The sequence below is a fragment of the Callorhinus ursinus genome, unplaced genomic scaffold (genome assembly GCF_003265705.2).
Source record: "Callorhinus ursinus isolate GAN/ISIS: 27379988/994484 unplaced genomic scaffold, GSC_fseal_2.0 scaffold54, whole genome shotgun sequence".
Classification (NCBI taxonomy): domain Eukaryota; kingdom Metazoa; phylum Chordata; class Mammalia; order Carnivora; family Otariidae; genus Callorhinus; species Callorhinus ursinus.
The window spans coordinates 4,333,698-4,356,379 of record NW_027397116.1 but is presented as its reverse complement, the minus strand read 5'-3'; the positions used below and the strand labels follow the sequence as shown (position 1 = coordinate 4,356,379).

General features: G+C 40.8%; 1 protein-coding gene across 4 annotated transcripts in view; it reads left to right on the top strand.

The window, feature by feature from the left end:
• The window catches only part of MIA3 (MIA SH3 domain ER export factor 3), a 56,017-nt gene that overhangs the window by 8,474 nt on the left and 24,861 nt on the right, over positions 1–22,682 (top strand). For all 4 annotated transcript variants that reach the window (XM_025892144.2, XM_025892146.2, XM_025892142.2 and 1 more), the window contains exons 4-6: positions 1,277–4,085; positions 5,956–6,117; positions 8,670–8,815. In XM_025892144.2, the coding sequence (XP_025747929.2) occupies positions 1,277–4,085; positions 5,956–6,117; positions 8,670–8,815 (3,117 nt within the window). The remainder of the gene's footprint in view (positions 1–1,276; positions 4,086–5,955; positions 6,118–8,669; positions 8,816–22,682) is intronic.

Here is a 22,682-nt window from a genome sequence, read left to right as displayed (position 1 = left end):
CTCACTAGTTGGGGAGTCTGCCTTCTTACTGTACCTCCCACTGCATGCTTCCCTCAGTATTAAGAAAATAGCTTGGAAACACATGTGGTGAAAAGAAGAAATCATCCATCCCTACCGCACTGGTCAGGGCTCCTCAGACTTCTGTGAAAGTTTAGTTAGGAGAAGAGAATTATCTTTGTCGGCTTTTTAACTTTCCCTCTGTGTATGATTCCTTTTATATCAATTTGTTTATTTTTGGAGGAAAGGAAGAATATGGATTTATGGATAGTTCTGAAAGCAGATCTTAATGACATCTAAAACCCTGATTTAGAGTAGAGTATATTCCTTACTGAATCTTGTTTTCAAGTTGTATTTGAGGTAAGAATTAAGTGGGGAGCCCCCTTGACACCCTTCTTCGTGCCTTTAAATGTTTAGTTCCCATGCCTCTGTGTTTTAATAAGACACTTCCTAAGCTGATTTATCTTTTCCAATCTAAAGAAAATACGAGCCAAAAAAAATCTGTGTAGACTTAGATCTTGACAGCAAGGTGATTCTGCCTGTCTCTAGTGGGGTAAACAGAAGTACAGCCTGGAGGGCACAGTGATAGGGAAGGTGGTTGGTGGTCTTCCAGCTTCTTCTGCACATATTATTATGAGATGAATTCCCAGAACATCAGGCATAGATATTGGGAGTTGAAGGACCCAGTAAATGACACCCTGTGTTTTCTCCACTTGTGCTCAGAACAAATTGAGAGACCCAGGAGTCAGGCACATGGAGACCAAATTGTCACTATTATTTATTGATAAAGCTTTTCAGTGAACATGGCTCAGTTTGCAGAAATAGTGGGCTTTCTAACTTTGTAGTCTAGAATAAGACCAACTGCCCAGCCACAGACAGAGCTAGCTAATGGGGGGCCACCCCTGGAGGACTCTCCCTGTAAAACTGACAGCATGGTGGGGGAGAGGATGTGTGTTCCCTCCAGCAGGTCCCCCAAACAGAAAACAGGGATGGTACAGAGCAAAGGCACCAGCCACATGAATCATGTTTCCCCTGGGGAAGAGACAGCAAAGGGCAGCCAGGAGTAGTACTCAGGTAGGAGTCCTTCTCCATGGAAGCAGGGAACCAGGGAAAAGTGGATTCCAGCTTCTATATTCCTTCACTACCCAAGAAGAGTTGTTGCCCAAGGTAGACACGGAACCCCCTCCAGAGCTAATTTGGGATTATCTCTGTCACTAGCATGGGTAAGAGTTTGCTCTTATACTTAGTGACATGCTTTTTTTTTTTTCTTCTCTTGCAGGAGACAGATTTTGTTTGTTTTGATGGGGGAAGAGATGATTTTGATAATTATAATGTAGAAGAACTTTTAGGATTTTTGGAATTGTACAATTCTGCAACTGGAGATTCTGAGAAAGCTATAGAAAAACCTCAGCGTGAGGACACCCCTCCTGAAGTATTTGAGGAAAGCAACCTTGAACCTGAACCAGTAGAAGTTAACTCAGAGGAGAGTGAAAGTGTCTTCTCAGAAAGTACTAAGGAACTCAAGGAAAGATCTGGGGCTCAGAATAACCACCCCCATGTAAACAGTCAAGCAGGTCGTGCTCAGGGAGACCCATCTTCATTTGGACCTTTTGAGGAAATGCTACAGGATAAACTAAAAGTGCCAGAAAGTGAAAACAACAAAACCAGCAATGGTTCTCAGGTCTTGAGTGAACAGGAGAAGATTGATGCTTACAGACTTTTGAAAAAAGAAATGACTCTGGACTTAAAAACCAAATTTGGCTCAACTGCTGATGCACTTGTATCGGATGACGAGACAACCAGACTTGTTACTTCATTAGAAGATGATTTTGATGAGGAATTGGATACCGAGTATTACACAGTTGGCAAGGAGGAGGAGGAGAATGAAGAAGACTTTGATGAGCTGCCGTTACTGACCTTCACTCACGGCGGAGAAGATGTAAGAACTCCAGTGAAGTCTGGAGTTGAGAAATACTCAGCAGATAGAGAGCAGAGTTCCAATGAAGAGGATAAAGTTGAGGCAACGCAGCCCCCTGGCATCAAAAACTATGATAAAAGTATACTAACATCCTGGGAGGATACTATGTTCTCCTTCACAGAAGGTGACAGACAAACAGGTGTGCGTTTAGGGAGTTCTGATTCAGAGGAAGGAAAAGAAGGTGTTGATGCGTTTGTCCCACATAGCAAGTGGGGGAAACCACGATCAGCCACGGATTACATTGACCCTAAAAGGGCAGAAGATCCTCTTTTGACTGTAGATGTCCCTAAAACAAATAATGAAAAAGACCCAGAAATTCACATTACAGGAAAAGGGATGAAAGTCGCAGAATCCAAGAGGGGCCTGGCACAGGCTGAGCTGCGGTTGGAGGAGGAGAAGCAGGAAGGCATGACTGCACACGGTTCTCCTCAAAGCGGTGACCCTGGCTCTTTGCCATCTGCTGGAAAGGGTAAAGAAATGTTGGAGTCAGCCTTCGATAACAAAGAAAATGACCTAAAAGGAGCAGCTGTTCATATTTCAAAAGGAATGCTCCCTGAAGAAAAGCCTGGAGAGCAGATTTTGGGAGGCGGCTTAGAACGTGAACAGGTACCTAAAGCTTCAGGGAGTCAAGTGAACAAGGAAAAGATTGGTCAGAAATCTGTGGATATTGCACCATTGCTGGGAGGTAATCAGCGTAATGCATCCAAAGACAATGTGGAAGAAGTACACGTTTTAGTAAGTGGGTCAAAACCACACACACTCTCAGTGGAGCATCCAAGTGAGGAATTTAAAGAGGAACAGCTTCTTAAGACTCAGAATCAACCTAGATCCTCCCCTCTGGATGAAATTGGTTTGCCAAGAGAACCGGAAGAAGAGGGCCCCATTTTGGGAAGAAATCTTTCTTGGCCACAAGGAAGAGAAGAGGCTGCTAGCCACAGTAAGCAGATGGATGAGAAGATAAGGCTCTCCAAGGAGGAGGTCAAAGAGGACTCCTCAGGTGAAGAGTTTGCTCCTCACAAGCCCCTGGTGGGCTCGCGGGAATTGGGGGCAACAGGCCAGACAGATGGCCCGGAAGGCCCAGGTTTCCAAGCTGAGAAAACAGAGGCAGATGACGATTATAGCCCGGAAGAACTCCTGGAGGATGAAAATGCACTAAGTGCAAAACAGTCTAAAGAACAAAGCCCTGAGATCCAGGGCGGGCGGCTAGATGTTAATCCACAGGCCCCCGCAAGAGCTGGTTTAGGCCCCATTAATCCTGATGCAGAAACAGAAGGAAGCAAAGAAGAAACCAGTAGTATTTTGGAAATTGAGAAAAAAAGAGAAACTTTGGGCGAAGGGGTAGACACAGGGGCCAGGGAAGTGGGTAGCGGGGTGGTGGAAACAGAAAGCCCTCTTGTAGCTCAGAAAGCACAGAGAGCACCTGAAGTAAGGGACTCTCCTGACAAAAAAAATCAGACTCTAGGGTTGGGTGAAATGTTTCAGAATCAAGATACTGATAATTTTCAAGAAGATAGCCTTGAGGAATCCGTACAGAAGCCTGGGGTAGACGAACTCTTGGAAGAGGACCAGGGGGACTTTGAGAGGTTCGCGGACACAGAGAGCCAGGGGTCTGCCACTGAGGAGCACAAAGATGCCCAGCCACACTGGACGCCACATATAGTGGGGGAGCGGGCGCGCAGCCATGAAGTGAAGGACTTGCCTATAATCGGCAGCTTCTTTAAAGAACAGCAGTCTCTGCAAAGGTTCCAGAAGTACTTTGATGTCCATGAACTGGAAGCCATGTTCCACGAGATGTCGTTAAAGCTGAAGTCCGCACAGCAGGAGAGCCTACCCTATAATGTGGAAAAAGTCCTGGATAAGGTCTTCCGTGCCTCCGAGTCACACATTCTGAGCGTAGCAGAGAAAATGCTTGATTCCCGTGTAACCGAAAACAGAGATATGGGAATGAGGGAAGATAACATATTTGAAGAGGCGGCAGTACTAGATGATATTCAAGACCTGATCTATTTCGTCAGGTACAAACACTCCACCGTGGAGGAGACTGTGGAGGAGGCTGCACCGCTGACCACGGCACAGCTCCCCCCGGAAGGCTGGGGCAGCTCCACGGAAGGTAAAGTGCCCGCCTGTGGCCTCGTGGGGGCGCGCCGGAGAAGTGGGGGGGGGGGCGCGGGGGGCGCTGCTGAAGTGCCTCCTGCCTTACTTGTAAAGCTCTGTCTAGTTTACAGTGTACCTGAAGGTAAGGGACAACAGCACTGTGACATCCATGTGTCCCTTTCTGCCTTCTTTCAGGCAGGAGCCTTGGTAAGGATTTCTCACTCTGTTTTCCCCTTTGGACAGGTGAGACTGGTAGCGTTTTCAAAAGGAAACTTTTTCTTTTCAAGTGAGCTCTACGCCCAACGTGAGGCTTGAACTCATGACGCTAAGGTCAGAGTTGCATGTTGTTCTGTCTCAGCCAGCCAGGCACCCTGAGTGAAGTATAGCTGACACACAGTGTTACATTAGTTTCAGGTGTGCAGCATAGTGGTTTGGTCCGCTCTGCTCACTGCAAGCGGAGCTCCCATCTGTCACCATACAAGACTTCCAGCACCACTGACTATATTCCCTATATTCTGCCTTGCATCCCTGTAAGTTATTCCGTAACTGGAAGCCTCTGAAAGGGCTCTTTGGAACATGGTTTCTTAAGCACAAAGTGACTGCTCTCTGACCAAGGATTAGTTGGCGTAATGTTTATTTATTTTAAAAAAAGATTTATTTTAGAGAGAGAGCGCAGGGGGAGGGGCAGAGGGAGAGCATCTCAGGCAGACTCCAGGTTGAGCTTGGAGCCTGACGAGCTCATGGGATTGAGCCCCATGAGCCTGAGATCATGACCTGAGCTGAAACCAAGAGTTGGACGCTTAACCGACTGAGTCACCCAGGCACCCGTGGCATAATGTTAAAATTGATGCCTTGCCTGAGTTTCTTCATTCCCCTCCCCCACCTGCCCCTGTTTTCATCTTTTGTGGGTGTCATGTTCTTTCTTGCCTCTTTGGAGCACTTAGGTCAGTTAAATTCTACTGGGCCCTAGGATTCTTGTATTCAGATTAATCAGTGACTGAACCAGGATGCAGAGCTTTCTAAACACAGCGCTTGACACATAGAAGCCTTCCTGTAAATAGTGATTGAATTGACCCTGAGCCAAGATCCTAATATAACCTGATTCCTAGTTCCGTGCCCTATTCTGTGTCCCCATGCTTTTCAGACTAAGGTATTTGAGCTGAGGCTTATGGTAGAGTACCAGGGGGACATAAAGTCACAGAATAAATGTGTCTTCCCAGAGGGCCAATTTTTCCTGAGAATTTGGGAGGGGAACATTTTTGTGTGTAATCAGAGCAGATCTATTTTGCATTAGAATGCAAAACTCTTAGAAATTTTCAGGGTAAACCCTGAGGCTTTAAAGACATTCATCTTTGCTGCCCCGAGCCTCTTGGGGAAAGAAATGGGTTCCCTCTTTTTGTTGATTAGACATACTCTGAAAATATTTGAGAGGTACTTCAGCAGACTGCCTTTGTACATAATGCCCTCCACTGTGCTAGTTCTGTGAAATAAGCATGCATATGTATGAAAGTTCACGTTCTTTCTGTGTGGAGTAGATGCTTAGTATTTCTGCACTTGACTGGAATTCTCTTCTGTACCTTTATCTGTGTGAGCATGTGTTGGTTTGTCAAGGAAAGTTAGGTTATTGAAGACCCTACCATAAATGTGTTTGTTTATAAAATACTTGGAATGAGGGTTTCTTTATAAATTTTAGCCATCTGTGAAGTGAGGTAAGAGCAGCTGAAACTCTTACTTCCCTGCTCATTTGTGCTCCCTGGGATACTCGCATGTGGAGGGCAGTACTGAAGCGCCCGGGGGTGGACGGCCTTGGAGAGCTGCCGGTGGGAAGGGTGGAGTGGGGAGTGTCAGCCGGCTTTGCCAGCCCAATGCACGCTTCTTCCCTGTAGGGATGCAACCGCACCTTGAAGACAATTTCCCACAAGATAAGGCAGAGGACCTTAAGGTAGAGATTCTCACAGAGCCCAGCCAGTTGGATCAACCTGTGAGTGGTGACAAAGGTGGCTCAGAAGTGCCACAGCAGCCAAATACTGAGAAGGACGAAGATCCAGGTAAAGCTTGCAGATTTTTCTCTACAAAGTGTAGGTATGTCTCATAAAGAAGAGCTTCTAGGAAAATTTTTCCCCTTTAAATTATTTATTTATTTAAGTGATTTCTGCACCCGTGGTGCTCAAACTCATGACCCCAAGATCAAGAGTCAAATGCTCTACCAGCTGAGCCAGCCAGGCGCCCCTGGACATTTGTTCTTAAAGGTGGGAAATCAGAATAATTATGGAGAATAATAGGAGAATAATACAGGCATGAGTGAGTTTAAAAAAAAAGAAACCCCAGAAGGGAAAGAAAAGCAGGAGTTGAGGTGGATGGAGATCAGCAGTAGGAAAAAGGCCAGAGACTGTAACCAAAAACTAGTGTTTGGCTGTCATTACTTATGTGAATAATTTTAATCTAAAATATTATTCTTAAAAAACCGTATGTTCTAAAACAGTAGTTTTCAACCAGACCAGAGGCATCAGAAACTCTGGGGGAGGAGACCAACAAGCTGTGTTTAACAAGCCCTCCAGGAAATTCGGATCCGTTCAAAGTTTGAGAACCACTGCGTTAAAACTCACAAATTCCATGTTTTCTCTCCACTCCTGAGTCCCCTCCATCCCGCCCTGCCCCCAGTAGAATACAGTGTGGCTTAGCTCTTTTACCTTTTTAAAAACAGTGAGGGGGAAATTTATGCCTAGGTATCTTTATACTGTAGGGAAGAGTACAGAACTTTGCAGTGGGTGGTGGTCCGGTGTGGCTGGTGAAGAGGACTTCCATCACAGAGCACAGCAAACACTCAGTGGAGAGCAACTCATTTCACTTGAATTGAGGAAAATGTTTAAAACAAAAATACAACCCCGATAACGATATCAGTAGGTTTCTAATGAAGAAGAACTAACTGTGTTATTTCACGAATCCACTGTGGTGGCGTGATTTCATTACCGTGTTTGTGTTCTTAGAGGTTGTGGCCTCTAACCATGGCTATAGCATTACCCTGTGGTACTGTGAGAACTGGTAGAACTGGGTGGACCCTCCATCTCTCTTCAGAGTATGGGAGAAGCCACAGCATGGGGAGGAATTCTGCAAATTTGAGAAGAAATGACATATCAGAGGTCTCCCGTGTTCCAGAGGATATTGTATTCATGTGTCCTCTCTCGTTCTAAACTCCTTTAAGTCAAAAAGATTCTGCTTGTTGAAAATGAATCATACACCACGAAGTCTTGTTATTCTCTGGCTCAAAAACTTTCAGGGCTAGGAAAAGTTCTGCTTTCAGAATTAAAAACAGATTTTTTTGCCCTGTCCTTTAAGGTCTGTCACAAAATGACTTCAACTGCCTTTGCAGGCTCATCTTCCCAAATATCCCTTCATGCATCTCAGACACAGAGATGCTCACCTGACCGGGAACACTTCCCCAAAGGTCAGATTCATAGATCAATAGTGAATGGAATCTTCTGGTTGGAAGAGACACGAGAGGCCCCTACTCCACCCATCACTAATTGCTTGTTGAACTCCTAGAGGTTTATAAGATGTGTCCCAGACTCAAGTAATTCAAACTGAAATCCCCTTTCCACCACCTCCTCAGGTGAAACCCTTTCAGGCAATGCTGGAATCCTACTTCTTATGCAGAGCTCCAGGCCAGCCCTCTCCCTGTAAGCAGTTCCTGTTAGTGTCTCTGGGCATTTACCATATTCTTTTTTGTGTAGCTGTCATTCCTCTGTTTGGTAAGCAATCACTGAGTGCCTGCCTGGTGCCAGACACCATGCTAAACACTGGTGTATCCCACCTGCAGGTCTGCAAACTGACACTTTTCTATTCATCGTTTGCCTGAAATTTCTAACACAGTGCTTCACCAGCACTAAATGAACGTTTGTTAAATGCAACTGTGTCTATGTGGAAAAAACATAAAATTCTGCTTTTCTCAATTCCCATGACTGAATATTGTTCAGGTAGCAGTTGCTTTGCCAGGGACATGATGGAGGGGTTTGGTGAGGGGTAGATGGTGTTGGAGATACGTTCATTTCATAATGGAAGGGTGTGATGGCTCTAATGAGCATTCTGAATTTTGTTCTCTTTATAATTCTTTTTTTAAAGATTTTATTTGAGAGAGAGAGAGAGTACGAGCAGGGGGGAGGAGTACAGGGAGAGGGAGAAGCAGACTTCCTGCTGAGCAGGGACCTGGATGCAGGGCTCGATCTCGGGACCCTGGGATCATGACCTGAGCCGAAGGCAGACTCTTAACCGACTGAGCCACCCAGGTGCCCCTTCTTTTTATAATTCTTTGTAAGTTATATAAGTCTTTATATAAGACATATAAAAACTATGTCTTTTTTTTTTTTAGTAAATATTTTTTAAATAATCTCTACACCCAACGTGGGGCTCGAACTCACGACCCCGAGATTAAGAGTCACATGCTCTACCAACTGAACCAGCGATGTGCCCTTAAACCAGATAAGTCTTTGAGAGAAGCCACTGATTAATATTCAGTGGGCACTCAATAAGTATTTTGAATGGAGAGGAACAAGTCTTACTCTGAAGCATAAAATAAAATATTAATTTTCATCCTCAATTTTAGGGATAATTACAACAGAAAGCAGTCCTGTTGACACTGTTGATGCAAAAAAGCAACTAGAAACAAATGCTGAAGAGCCAGCAAGTGTCACACCTTTGGAAAATGCAATTCTTTTAATATCTTCATTCATATTTTATTTAACTAAGACGGTAAGTTCTACATACATAGTTTCTTCAGATAGAATGTTGATTAATTACAGTTTTTGAGTTGATCTTGAGCATGAAGTAAAGAGCTTAAAATGTCTTTATGGAAATTTCTGCTGCTCCTTTGATGTTAGCCTCAGAAACAAAACACAAGTGTATAATCTGATGGGTTCTTAGCACAGTTCAGTCCTTGGAGAGGATCTGCGATGTGTCAGTGCTGGGTATATACCTGTAAAACATGGCTCTTCCCCTCAAGGACCTTTTAGTCTAGCAGGTAGATAAAGACTTTCACTGGAGACATGATATGGGCAGAAAGTATTTACCTGATGGCAGAATGATGTGTTGGATAAATTGATTCATCGTGGTGGGAGGATGGGCAGAGAAGGTCAGAAGTTAGCTGAGACGTGTTTTGGGAGGAGTTGAAGGACGAATGGGAGTTTGATGTGCAGGGTGTTGCTGAATAGAAGGATTGGGAGGAGGGAGACGGGTGTGGCATGCAGTTAGGCCAAAGAAATAACATGGTCAGAGAGATGGAAGTTATTACAAAAGAAAAGGCCTTTTGAGGAAGCCGAGGAAGCCTTGTTGATGTTGAGCAGTCAGAGGGGGTGGTCTTTGGAGGAAGACAGGTCAACCTTAAAGGAAGTTGTGTATCATGACAGGTAGTGTTACATTGTTTGGGATGGGGATCCTTGGAAGGTTTTAAGTAGGAAAGGGATGTGGTTAGATTTCTTCGAAAGAGCTACTTGTGACAGTATCTATTCAGATTTATCTTTCTTAAGGGAGTCATGATCCAAATGAGACATTTAATCTATCTGGAAGCGTATCTAAGCTTTTTAGGACTTAGCTCCCCCTTGTGGTATTTGTTGAAATTGGACATTTTTCTTGGTAAATTCTGGGAATGAGCAAGCTTTCTGAAGTTGGAGGCCAGGTTTTCCTTGGACCTATGGAGAAAGTATCCTCCCCCATACAAAAATATTTTTCCACTAGGTTCTGTTATTTCAAGACTGGTGTAGGAAAGAGTTGTTTTTTTCTTTTCTGTTCCATAAAACTGCATGAGTTTTGAGCCAGGATGATCTGATTTCAAATCCCAGATTCATCATTTAGAAGCTTGGGCAAATTACTAAACTTTGTGTAGCTGTCAGACATCTTCCAAATGCAGATAATACCTACTCCAATTGTTGGAAGAATTAAATGAATTGATAATAAAATGTCTAATGCAGTACCTGGCATTTTGTAGGATCTCACCCTCTGTGTACTTCTCATTTGGATGGTCAGAGGGCAGTATAAAGACATTGAATACCTGAGAAATTCAGGAGAAAGGCCACCAGGATGGGAGAGGTTTTTCAGTTTTCCCTGTGGTTGTGGTGGTTTGCAGCCACCCACATAAAGGTGTGTGTGACCTGTGCAGTTAGAATAATGACATTTTCAGTGATTGGGGCAGTCTCAGAATTCAGATTTGATCATCAGAATGAATCCTTGTCACTTCAGAAATTTAACAGGCTCTAAATGTGGGAGGAATTCTTTATTCATTTCCTTTGTGAAATATGCACAGAGCCCTGACCCAGGCCTGGGTTGGGAGTACGCAGATGTGGTATAGGACAGGGTCTCTGCTTGGAGGATGGTGGGAGAAGACACAGACAGGAGTGGTGAGGGACAAGGGCACAGTGTTACAAAGTAACATTGACTTGAAAGGTGTTGTCAAGAAAGCATTTTGATGGCCCAGTGTGTATAGAGTATTGTGTTAGTAGTACAAGATTCTAAGAGGTACAAAGCATGATTTTGATTTTGAAAAGATTTAAGAAAATGACATATCAAATATATATGAAAATTGGGGAAAATGGAAAATATTTGAAATAGTTTTTGTGAAGTATCAAATAGAATAGATAATTATTTGGTAGGGCTGGGGAGGAATGGGGTGCTGACTTGTTCAGGGACACTGAACCAGAAGTCAGATTCATGGATCCACAGATAATGGAACCTTGGAGCGGGAAGGGACCTTCGAGGGCAGCTTTTCCAATTTCATAAATTGCAGTAATTTCCTCTCCTGAAACCTGGCAGGTAGTTAGGGGATCTGGGTGTCAGCAGTTCCTAGCGTGAGTATCCTAACCTTACAAGCCCACTCATTGATAGCTGTCTTGGCGTGTTCATTCTCTTATTGACTCCAGATTTTCTTCCACATGACTCCTCCTAGAATTGGATTATTTTTCTACATAGTAACCCTTAACATATTTGAAGTTATGCTTTTTTTAAGTGTTTTTTATCATGGAAAATTTCAAACATAACAAAAGCATAGACAATTGTAAAATGAACCCATGGGCTCATTACCCGGCTTAACAGTAATTCCTTAATATCACCCAATGTTGGGCACATTCGAAATCCCCTCCCCTGCTTTTTAAAAATTGTTCTTGTTAAAATCAGGATCTTGTTGAGGTCCAGATGTTGTAGTAGTTCGCTATATATCTTAAATCAACTTTAATCAGATATAAATTATATACAATAAAGGGTACCCATTTTAAGAATACAGCTCAGTGAGGTTTTTTTTTTTTTTTTTTAAGGTTTCATTTATTTGTCAGAGAGAGAAAGAGCACAAGCAGGGGGAGCGGCAGGCAGAGGGAGAAGCAGGTTTCCTGCTGAGCAAGGAGCCCGATGCGGGACTTGATCGCAGGACCCTGGGATCATGACCTCAGCCAAAGGCAGACACATAACTGACTGAACCATCCAGGCGCCCCTCATTGAGTTTTAACAAATGTATTCACTCATGTAAAAACAATCATAACCAAGACACAGAACATTTCCTTCATTCAAACAAGTTCCTCATATACCTTCCCAGTGTAGCTCCCTCACCACCTGCTTTTGGCAACACTTTTTTTTCACTATAGAGTAGGTTTTCCTGTTGTAAAATTATAATTATAAAATGGACTCATACCTAGGAGTGAAACTGCCTAGCCATATGGTCAGTTTATCTTAAAAGAAGCTGCCAAACAGTTCTCAAAGTAACTGTCCCAGTTTATCCTTCCACTAGCAACTTAGGAGGCTTCCAGTTGGTCACATATTTGCTAACACTTGGTATTATCAGTTGTAAATTGTAGTCATTCCAGTAGGCATATCTTTGTGGTTTTAATTATATTTCTTGATGATTTATGATGTTGAGCAATTTTTCATGTGGCCATATGTTTTGTGTGTTCATCTGTGAAATAGCTTTTCAAATCTTTTGCCCTTTTTAAATTTATTTATGTATTTTTTTTTGCCCTTTTTTTAAAGTTTATTTATCTAAGTAATCTCTACACCCATCGTGGGCCTCGAACTCATTACCCCGAGATCAGGAGTTTTGTACTTTTCTGACTGAGCCAGTCGGGTGCCCCTCTTTTGCCCCTTTTTAAATTTTTAAGATTATATTTATTTGAGAGACAGTGAGCATGAGGCGGGGGGCAGAGGGTGAGGGAGAAGCAGACTCCCTGCTGAGTAGGGAGCCTGACTTAGGGCTCAGTCCCAGGACCGAGATCATAACTGAGCCAAAGGCAGACGCTTAACCGACTGAGCCAGCCAGGCGCCCCTTGCCCTTTCTTAAATTGGGTTCTTTTCCTTCTAAATATTAAGGTCTAAGAGTTCTTCGTATATTTTGGATACAACTCCTTTGTCAGATATATATTAAGAATAATATCTTCCAGTTTATGTCCTGACCTTTCAATTTCTTGACATTGCTTTTGAAGAGCAAATTTGTAATTTTGATAGAATAACATTTTATTAATTTTTACTTTTATGGTTAGTGCATTTTGTTTCCTGCCTAAGGAATCATAGGCTATTCCAAAGATGCAACTATTTTCTCATGTTTTCTTCCAGAAGTTTTATAGTCATGCTTAGGTCTCTGTTCCATGTTAAGTTTTGTGAATGGTGCCACATTTCATTTTTTTTCCTTCTGTGGCTATCCATTTGCTTCTGTAGCATTTCTTTTCCCTTGAGATTACCTTGGCACCTTTAGTTGAAATCAGCTGATCATATTTGTGGATCTTTCTGGACTCTGTTCTGTTCCATTGATTTATATTTCTATTCTCAGATAATAACACACTTTTCTGATTAGTATTGCTTTATAGTAGGTCTTGGAATCCGGTAGTTCTTTGGCAAAATTGTTTTGGCTATTTCAGTTTCTTTGCATTTCCATATAAATTTTAGAACCAACAGCAATTTCTATAAAAAACTTGGTGAGATTTTGTTACTATGTTGAATCTAGAAGAACTGATATCAACAAATACTGAGGCTTCTAATCCAAGAACTAAGTTCATCTCCACATTTAGATCTAAAGATCTATAAGAGACCTACAAGACACTGCTGAAAAACTTCCTTAGTCTGTGTGTGCAGGTTTCATGCATATTGTTTACTATACCTGTGTATTTCATGACTTTTGATATTGTAAATTGTGTCTTTCTTACATCTCATTTACAGTTGTTTTGTGTTTATAGAAATATAGTTGGTGTTTGTATATTGACCTTGTATCTTAATACCTTATTAAATTTATTAGTTCTAGGGATGGGGTGGCTGGGTGATAGACATTGGGGAGGGTATGTGCTATGGTGAGTGCTGTGAATTGTGCAAGACTGTTGAATCACAGATCTGTACTTCTGAAACAAATAATGCAATATATGTTATAAAAAAAGAAGAAGATAGCAGGAGGGGAAGAATGAAGGGGAGTAAGTCGGAGGGGGAGACGAACCATGAGAGACGATGGACTCTGAAAAACAAACTGAGGGTTCTAGAGGGGAGGGGGTTGGGGGGATGGGTTAGCCTGCTGATGGGTATTAAAGAGGGCACGTTCTGCATGGAGCACTGGGTGTTATGCACAAACAATGAATCATGGAACGCTACATCAAAAAACTAATGGTGTATGGTGATTAACATAACAATAAAAAATTTAAAAAAAAGAAAATGATAATAACAATTCAGGACTTAGATAGGCCAAGTACAGTAGGTTTTAAATGTATCTGAATCGAACAGATAAGGAATCATGAATAAACAAAGTTTGCAGTGATAAAAAAATTTATTAGTTCTAGGATTTTTTTTTTTGCAGATTTCATAGGCTTCTCTGTGTAGATAGATGGTCATGTCATCTGTGAATAAACACAAACAGGAGGAGAAATCTACAGAGTAAATGATATACTTGCCCTCCCACTGACATAACTAGAGAATCAGGTAGAGAACAACAGGCAGCCCATGACTGTGACCCCTGAGAGAAGGAAAACAAATGAGGTGAGCCTGGAGTTCACCCAGCTTTTTAGAAAAGTCAGGTTAATTAAAACGTGATTACTTTTAGTAAAATTCACTCTTACTGTGTACAGTTTGATGAGTTTTCACATTATTTCTTTAGATTTTTTTGGTATCCCTCTTCTTTTGCCTTTCCTTCTTGGAATCTAATTACATGTATATTAAGACCACTATAGAGTTCCACAGGTCATTGAGGCCCTGTTCTTTTTTCATTGTTTTTCAGTCTCTTATGTCTTTGCTTCTGTTTAAATATTTCCGTTACTGTCTTCACATCCATTGATCTTTTGTAGTATCTAATCTGGTTAAGCCCATCAAGTGAAATGTTCATTTCTGGTATTTTATTTTTCAGCTCTAAAAGTTGCACTTAATTCTATTTTATATCTTCCACCTTTTGTCATATGGTCGTGGCTTTGTTTTAATCCTTAATATACTTCAAAATAATTCTTTAAAGTTCTTTTAAGCAAATTAATTCTGTCATCTTTGTTGCAATTTCTCATTCTATTTTTAGAGATTGATTTATCTCCTCCTCATGGGACATATTTTCCTGCTTTTTTACACGTCTGGTGATTTGTTGTTGCTGGATGCTAGGTGCTGTGAATGTTACATTGTTGAGTGCCTGGTTTTTAGTGGCTTCCTTTTATTTTATTTTTTTTAAGATTTTATTCATTTGAGAGAGAGAGAATGAGAGATAGCACGAGAGGGAAGAGGGTCAGAGGGAGAAGCAGAGCAGGGAGCCCGATGTGGGACTCGATCCCAGGGACTCCAGGATCATGACCTGAGCTGAAGGCAGTCGCTTAACCGACCGAGCCACCCAGGCGCCCTAGTGGCTTCCTTTTAAACAGTGCTGGGAGTTTGCTCTGCCTAGACTGTTGTTACTTGTGGACCAGCTTGATCCTTTCCAGTCTTATTTTTAAGATTTGTTAGGGATGTGTACATGGTAGTCTTTACTCTAGAGCTAGTGTAGCCCTGCTCCTAGAGTGTGATTCTTCTGGAATCTGCTGAATGCCTTGAGCGTTCAGAAGGGTCAGGTCGCTCTCACTGGCTGGAACACTGTTTGCCTCCAGGCCCAGGTTAACTCTGGAAATTGTTCAGCTTCCAGCTTCCTGGCAGATGTTCTTTTTGCCCATCCTCAGATCTCACCTTATAAATCTCACCTTGTACAGATGCTGCTTCAGATTCAGCAAAGATTGAAGGAAACCCCCTTGCAGATTTCTGGAACTCTTTTTTTTTTTGTAGTTCCCATCTTTCCGATGCTTTTCCCTGCCCGGTTCAGGTGCCTCAGTCTCCCTGGACTCTGGTCTCCACCTCCTCAGCGAGATTGGTGGACTCAGTGTGGTATCTCCCTCTCTGTACTGGGGTCGAGAATGTGCCTACTGGTAGAAAGCTGGGTGAACTCCAGGCTCAACTCATTTGTTTTCCTTCTCTCAGGGGTCACAGTCATGGGCTGCCTGTTGTTCTCTACCTGATTCTCTAGTTATTTCAGTGGGAGGGCAAGTATATCATTTACTCTGTAGATTTCTCCTCTTGTTTGTTGTTGTAATGTATTCATTGCAGAAACAGGTTTGTTTGGCTTCTAGGGGTTATCATGGACTGCATTTTGCTAACCACATCCCCCAGTGTAACTGATCACGTTTCCCTGGCTCTTTATGTTTGCTGGGAATTGGTAGTCAGATTCAGGTTCAGTATTGATTGGCAAGGATACTTAACAGGAGATGGGTACTTTCAGCAGGAGGCATCTAATGACTAGATGTCCCTCTATTTTTTTTTAAAGATTTTGTTTATTTATTTTAGAGAGGGAGAGAGAAAGAGAGAGAGCATGCACACAAGCACGGGGAGGGGCGGAGGGAGAGGGAGAGAGAGAATCTCAGACAGATTCCACGCTGAATACAGAAGACAACTCAGAGTTCGATCTCATGACCCTGAGATCAGGACCTGTGCTGAAATCAAGAGTTGGAAGCTTAACTGACTGAGCCACTCAGGCACCCCTTTCCCTCTGTTTTTGATGTCACTAGTCATTGGTGATATTGACTAAATCTGTTAATATATTATAGGCTGCAAAATGCTGATATGCTGATTATATTGTTCCTGCTTCATTTAAAGGCCGGGATATTTCCACAAAAAAGTTTATAATCAAGTTTTCTTTACACTGAGATTTGGTTTGAATAGTTCAGGCAGTATAAATATTTGATTCTATTTAAATAGTTTCCAAAATAATGACTTGTCTTCCTGGCTTTATCAAAAGATGCCAAAGGGATTTTTTGGTGTGTTTCCTCTAACTCTTTCTAATCATTATGACGTCATGAATTTAAAAATATTTGGGGTGTTTTAATCAGCTGTAGTTTTTTTTTTTTTAAGATTTTATTTATTTATTTATTTGACAGAGCACAAGCAGGGGGAGTGGCAGGGAGAGGGAGAAGCAGACTTCCTGCTGAGCAGGGAGCGCAATGTGGGACTGGATCCTAGGACCCTGAGATCATGACCTGACCCGAAGGCAAATGCTCAACTGACTGAGCCAGCCGGCACCCCTGTAGTTCTTATTCTTATCAGTGCTCAATTTCTCTCAGTTTTGGCTAGTGGGAGCCTCTTCAGCTTGGCTTCTGGGCCTTTTTGACACCATCCAGTGGTCACTGATACCTTTCTTGCTTTCTAGTGTGGCAAGATGTTCTAAGCTCATCTTCTACATTTTTCTTGCCCAGATCATGAAAGAGTCATTTCTCTAGGGAGTCCTTGATCCCTTTTAATGGGAAATGGTATTTAAAGACTACAATCTGGGTACTAAGATTGCTTATTGCTTTTGAGTTGGCCATCATTTCTAGGCCCTTTCAGAGGACAAAGCTAGGATATACATGGAGTTTTTTTGTGTGTGTGAACATTCATCTTGGTGCCATATGGCTATTCCCCAAGAAATTCAGGATGCTAGAGGGATTTTACTTAACCTCATCTACCTTACACATGTATTTTATTTCTCTGGTGTTGGAAATCCCAGTTTTCAATTGATGTCAACATACTTATTTATTTTATTTTACAATATTCAAACAGTTTTAAAAATACCAATATCAACACTGCCACCCACAGTTGTTACTGAAAATGTTTTCAGGATGTTTTGCAGTTATTTCTGTTTTTAAGTTCTACCCCTCAAGTACATGCTTAAAATCATTCCTTTCTGTTGTCCTGCCATCAGTTTGATTCACAGTTAGGTCAACTGTTTCATTTTTGCTTGCACTTTTTAGGGATTGCTTTTCAATGTTTTTTGTTTTGTTTTGTTTTATAAGTATCTAACATATTTACAAGATTTAATGCCAATTAATAAAAGAAGGTCTCGGGCGCCTGGGTGGCTCAGTCAGTTAAGCGTCTGCCTTTGACTTAGGTCCTGATCCCAGGGTCCTGGGATCGAGCCCCACATCGGGCTTCCTGCTCCGTGGGGAGCCTGCTTCTCCCTCTTCCTCTGCCCCTCTCCTCCACTCATGCTCTCTCTCTAAGAAATAAATAGAAATCTTTAAAAAATAAATAAATAAATAAATAAAACAAGGTCTCTTCCGAGAAGTCTGGGTTTCATCTCAGTTCCGTCAAACCTGTTGTTACCCTCCTCTATGGGTAATTTAAAAAAATTTAATATCTTACTAAAGATAAGCAAATGATTTCTGCATTCAGCCAAGATTCTGGCTTTATTTACCTTCCTTACTGAAACAACTGAAAAGAAAAAAAAAAACCCAGACAAAATAAATGCAACCGTTTTCCAGACACTGGATATCAGGTAACAAAGGACAGCAATGCCTGAAAGACAGGGAACCAGTGCTGTGAGCCCTGCAATTATGCCTACTTACTGCATTGAAAGAGTTCCCTGCTTGTAGCATAGAAGTGAGGAACCCTGAATTGAGGAGATGGAGCTGAGAGTCGGGAAAGTAAGGCAGCTAGAGTTCATAGGGCTGAGTACCAAGAGGAGAGCGCTACACAGGGAGAGCTCTGGGATCTGTGAAAGGTCCCCTTAGAGTATTCATCAGCATATGAGTTTGACAAAATTATTCAATGCCAGAGAAACTGTCCAAGTGATTAAAGGGAGTAGTTCCTGACACAAGGCCAAGAATATACCTTATAATTCTAGGAGAATTGGATTAAGTACTCAGAAGGGTCTCATCTCAGACTAAATCTGCTCATGTCTTGCCTAACAAGCCATAAAAAAGCAAGAGCCAAAAGAAACTATTTCTTAGTAATTTACCTGAACAAACAGAATAGTGCTCAAGAATGTTTGTTATATTAGTCAAGGTTCTCTAGAGAAACAAAACAAATATGGGACCCACATACACAGATAGGTAGGTAGAAGAGGTTTATTATAAAGAATTGACATATATACATTTGGAAGCTGAGAAATTCCACAGTCTGCTGTCTGTAAGCTGGAGACCCAGGAAAGCCATTGGTGTAATTCAGGCTGAGTCCAAAGGGGAGCTGATGGTCTGAAGGCCTGAGAACCAGGAGTACCAAGGGTGGAAGAAAACTGATGTCCCAGCTCAGGGAATCAGGCAGGAAGGGGTGAATTCCTTTCACACTTTTCTCTGTTCAGGCCCTCAGTGGATTGGATGATGCCTACTGGTAAGGGCAATCTACTTTACTGAGTGCACTGATTCTCAAATGCTAATCTCACCTGGGAACACGCTCACAGACACACCCAAAAAGAAGGTTTAATTTGGGTACTCTGTAGTCAAGTTGACACATAAAATTAACCATCAAAGGTTACCAGGAATGCAAAGAAGCAAGAAATATAAACATGATGAGGCGAAAAATCAACCTATCAAACCAACCAAGAACTACCAGAGATGTTAGAATTAGGCAAGGGTATTTTTTTTTTAAAGATTTTTATTTATTTATTTGAGAGAGAGAATGAGATAGAGAGCATGAGAGGGGATAGGGTCAGAGGGAGAAGCAGACTCCCTGCCGAGCAGGGAGCCCGATGCGGGACCCGATCCCGGGACTCCAGGATCATGACCTGAGCCGAAGGCAGTCGCTTAACCAACTGAGCCACCCAGGCGCCCAAGGCAAGGGTATTAAAATAGTTATTATTACTATATTTTGGATGTTAAAAAAAAGCTAAGTGGAGACATGAAAGATATTAAAAAAAAAAAAAGATCCAAATCAAACTTCTAGATTTGAAAACTACAGTGCCAGAGATAATAAATATACTGGGTGGGATTAATGCTAGACTAGACATTGTAGATGAAAAGATTAGTGCGCCTGAAGGCATAGCAATAGAAGCTATCCAAAATGAAATACATAGGGGAAGAGACTCAAGAAAAATGATCAGATCACCTGTGAGCTGTGGGACACTTTCAAGCAGCCTAATAAATGTAACTGGAATCACTGGAGGACAAGATAGGAGAGGTGTTCAGAAAAATATTTAAAGACATAATGGCTGAAAATTTCTAAAATTTATGAAAACTGTAGATCCACATACTCAAGAAGTTCAATGAAACCCAAACATATGAAGCATGAAGAAAACTACACCAAGGTATATCATAATCAAATTGCTCAAAATACATGATAAAGAGCAATCTTAAAAGCAGAGGGAAAAAAAGACATTTTACATAGAGAGGGATTAAGATAAGGTTGACATCAAGATTTCTTGTCAGCAGGCATGGGAGAATATAGTAGAATGATACCTTTTAATGTACTTGAAAAATAATATTGTTGACCTACAATATACCCAGCAAAATAACTTTATAAAACAAATATTAAACGAAGATTTTTTCCAGCGTATAAGAGCTGAATGAATTCACCAGCACATCTGCACTGTAAGAAATGTTAAAGGAAGACCTTTAGGCATAAGGAAAATGACAGGTGGGAATAGTCGAGTTATAGAAAGGGGGTGAAGAATGCCAGAAATGGTAACCATATAAATAAATGTATAAAACCATTATCTAGTTATTATTTAAATATCTTTAAAATTTAACTGTCTGTAGCATGCAGTTTCAAAAATTTGTAAAGGTAAAATATATGCCAATGATATGGAGGTTAGGAGAGGGAGAGATGGTAATAGCTCTTGTAAAGTTCTTATGCACATGAAGTAGTACATTATCACTTGAAGGTAGACTGTGATAAGTTAAAGATGTATAAACCCTAAACCAACCACTAAAATAACAAAATAATGAGCTAATAAGCCAACAGAGGAGATAAATTAGAATCATTAAGAAGACTCACTTGAGGGATGCCTGGGTGGCTCAGGTGGTTAAGCATCTGCCTTAGTCTCAGGTCATGATCTCAGTGTCCTGGGATAGAGTCCCGCATCAGGCTCCCTGCTCGGTGGGGTGCCTGCTTCTCCCTCTCCTTCTGCCTGCCACTCCCCCTGCTTGGGCTGGCTCTCTCTATCTCTCTGACAAGTAAATAAATCTTAAAAAAAAAAAAAAAGATCCAAAAAAGGGCAGATAAAAGTAAAAAGGGAACAGAGAACAGATGGGAAAAACAGAAAAAAAGAAGGTGCTTAGGCTTAAATTTACCCATATCAGTAATCACATTAAATAGAACTTATCTAAATACCCCAATTTAAAAGGCAGAGATTGTTGGATTGGGTAAAGAAGCAAGACCCAAATAGATGCCTTCAAGAACCACACTTTAAATAAAAAGACATATGAAGGTTAAAACTAAAAAAAGAGATTGAAAAAGATATCTCACATTAAAAAAAAAAAAAAGCTGGAGTGGCTATATTAATACCAAAGATTCCAGAGGAAAGTATATTACCAGGGATAAAGAAAGTTATTTTCTAGAATAAAGTAGTCAATCAAGCAAACATAATCCTAAATGTGTTTCTAATAATAGACCTTCAAAATATATGAAACAAAAATTGATAGAACTAAATGGAAAAACAGATGTAAGTATATAATTATAATTGGAGATTTCAGTATCCTTCTCTCAGTGATTGATAGACTAGATAGAACATGAATAAGGTTCTAGAAGATAAGAGCAACACTGTCAACTAGCTTGACCTGATTGACATTTATAGAACACCCCAGAAGAGCAGAATATATATGCTTTTTGAGTGCACATGGAGCATCTACCTAGATGAGTTATTCTGGACCATAAAGCAAATATCAAAAATACAAAAAGATTCAAATCATACAAAGTATGTTCTCTGGCCACAGTAAAATTAAATTAGAAATCAATAACAAAGATCTCTTGAAAGTCCCCAAATATTTAGAAACCAACTGACATACTTCTGAATAACTTAAGGGTCAAAGAAATCAGAAGGGAAATCAGTATTTTGAGCAGAATGAAAATGATAACAGCATTATCAAGTTTGTGTAGTAACAGTAAAGCACTACTTGGAAATTATAGCACTATCTATATCAGAAAAGAAGAAAGGTCTCAGATTAGTGACCTCAGTTTCTACTACTAGAGACTAGGATAAACAGCAGATAATTTCCAAGAAGCAGAAGAAAAGAAATAAAGAGCATAAATTAATGAAATAGGAAACAAAGGAAAACCAATGAAAACAAAAGCTGGTTCTTTGAGATTAATAAAATTGATTAACCTCTAGCCACAGGGATCAGGGAAAAAAGGAGACACAACCAATGTTTGTGATCAGACAGGAACATTACTACAGGTTCTACAGAAATTAAAACAATAAAAAGGGAATGTCATGAATAATTTACATCACTTAATTTGACAGTTTGGATGAGATGAAGAAATTCCATCTAAGATACAAATTGCAAAAGCCTACTTAACAGATGACCTAAATAGCCTATGACTATTTAAAGAAATTGAATTAATTGTTAAGAACCTTTCTACAAAGAAAACTCCAGGCCCAGATGACTTCACTGGTGAATTCAATTAGACCTGTCAGGAAGAAGTGATAATTCCATACAAACTCTTCTAGAGAATTGAAGATGGGAAAATACTTCCCAGTTGAAACCAGACAGAGCTATAAGAAGAAAAGAAAACCACAGACCAGTACCTGTCATGAACACAGGCACAAAAACTCTAAATAAAATTTTAGCAAATCAAGCCCAACAAGATACAAAAAGGATAATACATAATGACCAAGTATGGTTTATGCCGAGAATGCACGGTTCATTTAACATTAGAAAATCAGTGTAAGTCACATATTAACAAATTTCAAAAACAAAATCCAAATATGCAGCTCGACAGACAAAGCTTTTGGAAAAAATCAAATTGTTGATTACTGATATTAAAAAAAGAAGTGGTAGCAAACTAGGAATAGAAGGGGGCTTAAAATAGCCTCTATGAAAAACTTACTAACATCGTACTTAGTGGTGAATAATTGAATGTTTCCCCCTAAGATCAGAAACAAAATAAGGATGTCCACTCTTACCACATCTACTCAACATTATAGTGGGGCACAGTGCACTAAGGCAAGAAAAAGAAACAAAAAGCATACAGATTGGGAAGGAAGGAGTAAAACTGTCTTTATCTGCAGATATTGAACATCTATTAATAAAATCTGGTGGAATCTACAGTTTAGTAAGGTTTCCAGATAAAGATTAACATCTAAAAACAACTGTATTTCTGTATGCTAGCTATGAACAATTGGAAATTGAAATTAAAATCTGTGTGCAATAGCATCAAAAAATATGAAGTACTTAAGGATAAATCTGGCAATACTGTGAGACTT